Source organism: Camellia sinensis, chromosome 13 (assembly GCF_055761805.1).
Source record: "Camellia sinensis isolate YWXY chromosome 13, ASM5576180v1, whole genome shotgun sequence".
Lineage (NCBI taxonomy): Eukaryota > Viridiplantae > Streptophyta > Magnoliopsida > Ericales > Theaceae > Camellia > Camellia sinensis.
In genome coordinates this window covers 64,201,770-64,212,248 of record NC_138973.1, presented here as the reverse complement: position 1 = coordinate 64,212,248, position 10,479 = coordinate 64,201,770, and the positions used below count along the sequence as shown (strand labels likewise).

The window sequence follows — 10,479 nt, the reverse complement described above, 5'->3', positions numbered from 1 at the left end:
TTCTTACAGATTTCTTAAACCATGAACTATCAACAGAGATTCTGCATGAACTCTCAAAAAATCATGCTCAAACACTGACAAAATGCTCAAACACTGTCAAAATAGCAAAATGAAACATATTTTTTTACAGAATTTTTTAAACCATCAACTGTGAACTGAAAATGTTGAAAGACAGATTGTCAAAATAAACCATGAACTCAATAACCAATCTTGTAAATTCATACACAACATGCGTTACACATGTAACATGGGACTTAACATAATAAGTTTCAATCTCAAAAACAAAATGTCAATGTTCAATAAACTAGTCAAACATTTCTACAATCTCCATCATTCATTCGCGCTGTGCAATGTCCATTATTCATTCCCGGTATGCATGCATTAGAACCCGATGGGGTTAGAGATCCAGATCCAAAAAATTGAGTTGGAGCACTCATCAAACTTTTCGGTGTGCCGCTTACAAAGTTCGATGGGATAAGAGATGTGCCTCCAATAGCATTTACAACCTGTTATAATTGAAGTAAAAAAATACATGTTACAAAATATTTGTAAATGAAAACAAAAAATGAATGTAAAGTCATCTTATGAACACATACCGGTGTATACACACTATTTTGCATGCCAACCATATAAGGATAATATGATGTATAAGCTTGAGCTTGAGCTTGAGCTTGAGCTTGAACTTGAGCTTCAACTTCAGCTTGAGCTTGAGCTTCAAATTGAAGAACCTTAGCAGCCTATATTAGTTCAAGAGTTTGTAAAAATGTAATTGAAAAGAGTTTGTTAAAAAAATAAAAAACAAGTTCAATTTAATATACAAGTTCAATTCAATATACAATTTACCTTTGCTTTTGTTTGTTTTTTGGCCGTTGCCTTGAACCGATTCACTATTTGATCTACTTTGGCAACCTTTCGTTTCGTTACTGGACGGCCTCTTCGCCGAACAACCAAAGGACTAACCACCTTCCTCGTACTAGCACCCGATGTACATCCGGTGGCAATTGGACTTTTTGTAGAAGATGTTATCCTATTAGTAGAAGGTGCTAAATTACTCCCATCACCCGATTTATCGTGCATGACTCTATCCTTCATTTCATCCAACGCACGGTTTATAATTTTAATTTTCCCTTCTGAATTACCAGCAAGTTGTATAATGGCGATCAATTTCTTGTTCATCCTCTCATAACAACTTGTATTGAAATCATCCCCAAAGCCAGTGTACGTGGTTTTGATGCATGTGTACTCTCGAACCAAATCTTTCCTCCAACGTGGCAAAATGTACTTACTTGGCACCTCATTTATGCACCTTCTCACAAGCACCGCGAGTGAGTGAGCACAGATAATCCCTCTAAACTGAAACAACCGACACATACACTAAACTTCACATTCAATTGCATTAAAATACACAACAAAGTCCACATGCTTCATCTTGTCACAAACTACCATCGCTTCTTGGACATTATATGTGCAAATTGCTCCCTCCTCTTTGACAATCAAGGCTTGACAGTACACCAATCTCTTCAACTCTCCTTGAACTTCTTTGAATTTTGCATTGGTGTAGGCTTGTTGAAATTGCTTCTCAAAGCCATATGTAGTTAGACAATCAAACAATTTGTGTCGAGACTTGAAGTCTGATTTCTTCTTTCTCTACTTTACTTCTCAATGCATTGTCATATTGTTCAACAAATTGTTTTAATGTAGTCTTCGGGTTGACATATCCATCAAAAAAAGCATTCATGCTTTTACTTCATTGTGTTGTTGACATGGCAGCCCAAAAAATGTCTTTAACATATACAGGAACCCATCGATGCCGCTCATGATATAGTACCCCCAACCACTCATTATCATAAAGATTGAATTTAGTAAGCATCTCTTCCCATTTTTCCTCAAATTCATCTCTTGTCAAACAATCATAAATTGCATTTTGCATAGCCAACTTCATGGGTTCATACTGAGCATATCCTTTCAACTTCTCCGGTATTTTCTTCATTACATGCCATAAGCACCATCGATGCTGGGCCTGTGGAAAGACAATTTCTATAGCATTTTGCATAGCTCTGCACTGATCAGTTATGATAGCTTTTGGAGGTTTATTTGACATGCAACTTAACCACGACTTGAATAGCCAAACAAATGTGTTGGTGTCTTCACTAGATAACAATCCACAACCAAGCAAAATAGACTGTCCATGGTGATTGACTCCTACAAATGGAGCAAATGGCATGTCATATTTGTTTGTTAGATAAGTTGTGTAAAATGAAACAACATCTCCAAATGATTCATACATAGCCCGACTCCTTGCATCAGCCCAAAACAAGTTTCTAATGCGAAACTCCTCATCAACATCAATCACATAAAAGAATTTCTCACTATGTGCTTGCATCTTGATAAAATAACTTTGAAGTGATTCGGCATCACCTTCACCAAGCCTTAATCTTCTAGCTCTATTAGTGTAATTCCTTGCATCTCGCTCATCAAATGTCAATGACTCGTATCCCCCCATTTCAACAACCATTGAATGATAGTTCCTAGACACCCCAATCCCTGCTTGATCATTGATTTCTAATCTTCTCTTCACAGGAGTACGAATTTTCTTATTCATTGCAAAATGATGAGAGTCGGTGGGAATCAAATCATGGTTATGCTCAAGGTTAACTGTGGTTAACATATATGTCCCATTCTTTTGTAGAGTACCTCGTACCCTTGCTTTGCAACCAATTTTTGTGGACAAAGATGGCTTCAGAGGGTTCACTTCTGATTTCTTTTTTCTCTCCCCCGCTCGAGAACATTCAATTGCAAAGTTTTTTAATTCGCCATCATCTCCAAAATGTTGTGCTCTATGAGCTATAGAAAAGCCAACTTGCTTAGCATATGTGGCATAAAATGTGTACACTTCTTCCCTTGAGCTAAAACACATGCCCTTTTTCGGTTCTTCAACTTGTTTTCGAGGGGGTCGGAAATCAGATTCAACTTGTTCACCCTCATTTACTGAAGGATTGTCACCACCATTTGAATCAACCTCCATTCTACGAGAATCAAAAATGAAATTCAAATAGAATGATTTTAGAATAATAATTTTATAAGATCAAACATCAGCTAATAAACTGTAGAAACTGTTGAAATAAACCATCAAACAAATTCAAACATCTGTGATATCTAAAACTAATCACAGATGTTTTTAAGATCAAACATTAGCTAAAATATTATAAAACTAATAATAAAATTATTAAACTAATCAAACATCTAATAATAAACTTTGTTGAACATATCTGTGATGATTGAAACATTGATCTAATAATAAACTTTCAAACATCCAATCAAACATCTGTGATGATTGAAACTTTGATCTAATAATAAACTTTCAAAATCTTATAATCATCACAGATGTTTGATTATAAAACTAATCAAACATCAGCTGAAATATTATAAAACAAATTGTATTTCAATCAAACATCTGTGAAGACAGACATCTGTTGTCAAATACAATGTTTGATTGAAATTATCAAACATCTGTTATGAAACTTTGAAGTTTTCCACTGCTTTTTGTCAAACAAAGTTTTCCACTGTTATGAAATTATCAAACAAAGTTTTCCATTGCTTTTTGTCACAATTTCATAGTTTTTTTGTCTCTAAGTACTGTTATATGTTTAAAAAGTAGCAGAACCAAGCTTGGTACATTCTAATCTTTCCTACATTATCTCACTCATATAGAAATCTAAAGCTCTCTTTACCTTGACTTTGCAATTATCTCTTTTACTTGAAGGTAAATGAAGAATTTAAAAAGAAAAATTTAACAACCCAAACAAGATTGCATAATCACAGGAACCCTACAAAGAGTAAGTTTCTCTATTTGTAAGTGAAAAGTAAAAAAAATAAAAAAATAAAAATGAAACCAGAATCCTACTCTAAATTATGCAGTGATGAAGCTCTGGGCAATATATTTATCAATAGATTCAAAAGTTCAGAGTTATAATCCTAGCATTGATGCTATCATAGATATCATTAGAACTGTCCATTTTTTCTCTGTATACTTTGCACCTTCTGTAATGTCCAAAAAGTTAATGAATACAGCCAAAAATTTGATAATCACAAAGAAATTCTCTGCTTCAATGTTTCAATAAATATCGGCCAAAACAAACTGATAACATGCAGGGATGTCATAATTTGGGGTTATGAACAGATTTTATACAGAACCCCAAATTATGAGCATCAACCATGACAGTTTCAGCATAGTTGATGTAGATAGAGAGAGAGAGAGGGAGAATCAGGGGTTTTCGAGTAACATTACCTGACAAAATGCTATGGTCGACGGAGGAGAGTTATGGTCGACGGAGGAGAGCTATGAAGGACGCACGATGTGAGGGAAGAGAGAAGACGTTCCCGCTTTTTTTTGTCTTTGTTTTCAGTATTTTTCTTGTCTTTCAGGTGCGTGTAAAACACCTTTTTCATTGTGCGATTCTTCTTCAGATGACTTTTTCAGGTGCCACCTCAGAGGGGGTTGAAGGGGTCTTCAATTGAGGGGGTCTGTATCGGAATTGTTATTTTAATTTGAGTTAAAAAGTTTCGTTTAGAATAAACTTTTTGATTTTTTTGACAGAAAAAAAATGATTATGAATTAGATATGATATTTTATCTTGTTTGACTAAAATAGTCAATTTTATTTTATATAATTATTTTAATCCAACTGTATATCCCAAACAAAGCCAAAAATTGTAAGGTGATGTTTATTTGGCTCCAGGAAATTTGACTAATAGTGAGGAAGTGTCATATAGAAACTCCAAGAGGAATAGCAATATCCTTTTTGGGTTCTCCAAAAGGACTAGCAATCTCCATTTTTGGTTGGACTAGCATGGAAGGATAATATATGGGATTAGAAATTTATTGATAGGATTAATAGATTAAAATATTAAATAACATGGATTAAAATATTTTAAATATTATTATTTTTTTCAAATAATTTATTTGTGAAAGAAATATTTAATTTTTTAAATAAATTCTATAAAAATATGATTTTTTTATTGTATTTAGTGAATTTTTAAAATAATTTTATGCAAACTTTATATTTTTTAAGTGCCTCTAGATTAAATGGACTTAAAAAGTATATAAATAAAAATAATTATAATATTAAAAAAATACTAAAAATTTCAAAATATTAATTTGGGAGACTTATTTATAAGGAAAATTTATCCATAAGTCCTAGTTTCTGAAAAGTTGAACCATTTAGTCCTAAAAGTTTTCTTATGCTCCATTTAGTCCCATTTGCACATCAATCTAATGTTCGAAACATTAATCTGATGTTCGAAACATTAATCTGATGTTTGAAACATTGTAATGGGACCTTTCAGTCTATAAGAAAACTTTTAGGACTAAACAGTGTATAAGTTATTAATTTGGGATTTATTGGTGTATTCCCCTATTTATAAACCATTTTTCAGACACTTATGGTAGGTTAAGTCCTAAGTAAAAACTTATATTCTCAGAAGGGGAGCTGCTATTTGCACACACCATATCTCCTCTTCCCACACACTTAATGAGAGAGTGTGTTGAAAAGTTGTGTGTGAAAGATGTGTATAGAGAGAGAGGTATGGGTGTAAATTGATGCTCCCTCTCATAAGTCCTATGAGAATTTACTTGACACATTTACCCGTAATAGTAGATGTTAATATCATATCCATATACATTAATTTGCAAATTCAAAAAACATTTCGAAACCCCCAAAATAGGCTGATTCAGTTGTTAACATTTCGAAACTCACTACCAACAGGAGAAGGGGTGCGATTCGACGGAGACTTTCGACGAGAAGGTGATAACGGTTACCACTTACGGTGAGAAGGAGGAATGATGACTCCGAAACGTAAGTGTGGATTTGCCCCTGTTTCGCAATGTTAATTTATTTGATTTTTATTAACAACCCAAAACTAGGGTTTATGTGACCTTCAGTCGTAATCTGCTTTGTTATTTGTAAGTTTTGTGAGAATTGTGATCAATAATTGATTTTACAGTTTCCGAATTGGAAATAGTATGTATGTTGGGGTTGTACGATGGAGGTTCTGCGGGTTGACCAGTGTGGGTGATTTATGCTTGATTCGTTGTTGTATTGGGTTTGGTAGACTATTTTGGGGGCCACAGTCACATTCATTAATTGATTTTATTTGTTTTTTTTTTCGATTTGAGCGTAGTATTGGGTTTGGTAGACTATTTTAGGGGTTTGTCGTTTTGTGTTGTACAGTTAATGAATGTGATTGTGGCCCAATATGAAATTAGTGTCGGATGTGAGTGGAAGCACATGTAAGTTGAACTGTGTGTACAATGCCACGTTGTGGTACGATGTCGTTTGGTTGTTTTCACTCAGATATTCAAATGTGACAAATTACGCGCACACCTTTGTCATAGTTACGTCAAGCACTTCTCAATCACATTTGAAACCATTGCTGTGAATGTGCGCGCGTAATTTGTCACAGTTACGTCAAGTACTTCTCAGTCACATTTGAAAACATGGCCGTGAATGTGTGTGTGTAATTTGTCACAGTCATGGCCATGAATATGTGCGCGTAATTTGTCACAGTTACGCCAAGTACTTCTCAATTACATTTGAAACCATGGCCGTGAATGTGTGTGCGTAATTTGTCACAGTTACGTCAAGTACTTCTCAGTTACATTTGAAACCATGGCCGTGAATGTGTGCGCGTAATTTGTCACAGTCATGGCCGTGAATGTGTGCACGTAATTTGTCAGAGTTACGTTAAGTACTTGTCATTCACATTTGAAAACATGGCCGTGAATGTGTGCGCGTAATTTGTCACAGTCATGGCCATGAATGTGTGCGCGTAATTTGTCACAGTTACGTCAAGTACTTCTCAGTCACATTTGAAACCATGGCCGTGAATGTGTGTGCGTAATTTGTCACAGTTATGTCAAGTACTTCTCAGTCACATTTGAAACCATGGCCGTGAATGTGTGCGCGTAATTTGTCACAGTCATGGCCGTGAATGTGTGCGCGTAATTTGTCACAGTTACATCAAGTACTTCTTAGTCACATTTGAAAACATGGCCGTAAATGTGTGCGCGTAATTTGTCACAGTTACGTCAAATATTTCTCAGTCACATTTGAAACCATGGCCGTCCATGTGTGCACGTAATTTGTCACAGTTACGTCAAGTACTTCTCAGTCACACTAGTCACATCATGAGCATCTGACATGCAATGTTACGTATTGCTATTAAATTACATATTCACATACGTTATCATGTGGGATCTTGCTTGTATATGAAATGTGAATTTTTGGTGGCATTTTTTTCAGGAGGCACAATTAAACGTACACCACAGACAGGCTGCAAGACGAAAGTGAGTAGCAGTGAAGGGACTACAACTAGTAAAAGACGGCGGTCTCAAACTCCGTCACAGAATGTGAATGCATTAGGGCAAAGCAGTGCCCGAAAAGGAAAGAAGCTGAAATATGAGCCTCAATAACGACTGAACAAACAACCAACATTGTGCTACCGTTCCAACTTTGCTGGAATTGTGAAGCTGGTGGCAGCGTCAAAACTAAAAGACGAGCATTTGCAATATCTTCAGAAGACACCGTTCTAGTTGCTGTTGGATGCGATGCGAAAAACCGATCTAAACCAACATGAATTCCAAAAATGCGATGACATTGTAATGAGGATCATTCAGACATTTGTTCAAGATAAGTCAGGTTTCATGATTGGTGGTAAACACATTGAGTTGACGAGCATCGATATGCAACTAATATTTAGAATTCAGGGTGGTAAGAAGAGTTTAGATGTGTCACATGGGCCAAGACTTCCGACTGAATTCATCTAACGAAGGTGTCCCAAAATAGCATGCATAAACTTGAAGACCATTAAGGAACTGTTAATGGATGCATTACTCGGCGACACTACTCAGGATCACCAGGATGTAGCAAAGTTACTGTGTTTGTACTTGTGTGGGAAGTTATTCTTTGCTACTTCAGGCGAGACCGTGGGATGGGGGTTCGTCCGGGTTGTAGAGGATCTAGACATCATGAGGCATGTGATTGGGCTGGAGCAATCTGCACAACTTTGATGGAGTTAATTAAGGGATTTTACTCTAAGCCTGAGAAAGTTACTGGATGTGTTACTGCCCTACTTGTAAGTGCTCTATTTTTTTATTTTTCGCACAATATAATTTTGTATTTGTTTTGAAAACTTTCACAGCTAATGTTTTTAACCCATCGTCACATAGTTTTGGATATGTGAGCACACCAACTTGATACAAGCAGATTGTGGAGATGGCTTTCCGAGGTTTATGAAATGGAATATTAACAAGTTGGTCACAAAGATAAGAGCAGTGGACATTGAGCAGCCAAATGATGTTGAAGTATGATTTTTTGTACCGTTAGAGTAAATATTAGATGTGCCAATTTACTATTTTTGATTTTTGATTTTTAAATTGTTTGCAGGTTGTGGTAGGAGATCTGCACATTAGTCATTCTGAATGGCGCTTCATGAAGACGAAAGACGTTAAACAAATTGGAGCAAAGGCCGAACGTTCAAATCGCAGTGGGGTTGGTGATGAGAGTAATGATCAGTGTGCTTGGGGTGTGTCTACGTCTGAAGAATACTAGAGAGCACTGCTTGATATTGGTGTGCTTAAGATAGAACTCCAACGTAAATCTGATGTCATATTTGCATTACAGACAGAACTGGCAACAATGAGGGCAGCGCACGAAGAAAAATGTGGCAAGTTAGAACATGAAATCACAGTGAACAATAAGCAGAAGGAATGTGACATTGAAAGGATGAAGCAGCTAGTGGATGAACTTAATGACAAAAACGCGAAGCTTGTGGAACAGTTGGAGGAGTACGTAGTCCATGAATACACCCAAGCAGCTGTTGTACAGGAGATGAAGCAAACTAATGAGGAAATGTACCACTGTGAGGCAAACGTACTTGCCATTATGCCATTGTCAACATCGTTTCTATCTGATGTGAATGAGAAGACAGAGTTACAAGGGGTGGACACTCATGTGACCCCGATCAACGACATTGGGCAAATGGCATGTGATGTGGATTTAATGGCTGGTATTAATCAAAACACTGGAACAACTGCATTGCAGAACTCGCTTGTGAGAAACATTAAAAAGAAAAATAGGAAGGAGCATAAACTGCCAGAGTATGAATATCCACTAGTTTTGGGGAGGCAGATGAAACCATCTGATAGTGGTGTGGTCAATGAGGGTGAGTGTGATAGTAAACAAGAAATGGAAGATGAGATCATTGAGGTTGACAACATTACAGACCCAGATAGGTCATTTTCTCGGTTCGACTTGACTAATCGTTTACCAATCTAGAAGTTGTTATCAACGCAAGAGAAAGACAAGCTTAAAGAAGCATATGAGAAAGGGGGTGATAGGTAGGTTATGCAACTTGCTCTTACCATTATGCATTTGTACATGAATTTATTGTTCAAAAAATGTATTGTAGTGCGCAAGTCTGGACTAGACCACATGTGTCCAACTCTGTGTCTTTTAATGACATACGGGCGATCGTTAAGGGGCTGACATTACGAGGCGATGTAAGTATGGTATTTCTAATTATTCGACAAATTTCTGAAGCTTCTTCATATAGAATGCAATTTACGTACACGTATACAAGGGAAGGAAAAATAAAAATTGTTTTCTTTTTCACGTAGGTGATTGATGCCTACGCGGAAATGCTGATGTACGAGCAGCAGATAAAGGCGCCTAAATTCGCGGATGATGAAAAATCATACATTTTCAGCACATTATGTTTGGTAAGACATGCAACTAATGAAATGAATATTGTCATTTTTACTTTGTCATTTTAAATTTCCAAAATGAATGTCTGCAGCCTACGATAAGAGATGTGGCCGAAGATATACGTGACAGGTACTTGGCATTGTGTGCCCCGCATGCCCTGAAGGCCAGATATATTCAATTCCCAATCCACTTAGATAACCATTGGACACTAATGGTTTATGACACTGAGGAGGGGTTTTGGTTGCATTACAACTCTATGAAACCAAGACGTGGGAGGGAAGACAAGCATTACTGGGAAGCGTCGTTGCTGGTTAATAAACATCAATTACTTTCTTGCAGTGATATTTGTATTTTATTTTGGACAACACTACTAATTATTGTAATATAAATTTGACAATAATGTAGAAATCCTACTTTGAGGATTACATAAATCGCAGACTGAAGGTGGGCATAGTTGAAACACAAGACTTGGTGAAGGAGCTTCTAGTGGTTGATTATTGTCCATAACAAAAACCAGACTCATAAGTTTGTTACGTTTCTTTGCAACGTATGCCATTCATGTTTCCGTACATTGCACGTGGTCTGTTTTGACATTGTTACTAATGACTTAAATTTTCATAATAGGAATGATTGTGGAATTATAGTATGCTTCATTATGAAGCAACTTGTGCGTCACCTAGATGTTGACAAGTCAATGGGAGGGGAGAGCTGCAGAA

At 36.3% G+C, this 10,479-nt stretch overlaps 1 protein-coding gene across 1 annotated transcript; it reads right to left on the bottom strand.

Moving 5' to 3' along the window:
* Window positions 1-308: 308 nt before the first annotated feature.
* Window positions 309-3,025, bottom strand: LOC114262051 (protein FAR-RED IMPAIRED RESPONSE 1-like). Its single transcript, XM_082900579.1, has 5 exons — window positions 1,796-3,025; window positions 1,444-1,575; window positions 844-1,353; window positions 597-737; window positions 309-506 (listed from the first exon to the last, which is right to left on the bottom strand). Exons 1-5 carry the CDS (start codon window positions 3,023-3,025, stop codon window positions 309-311), a joined length of 2,211 nt encoding a protein of 736 aa, XP_082756705.1.
* Between the last annotated feature and the right edge of the window lie 7,454 nt (window positions 3,026-10,479).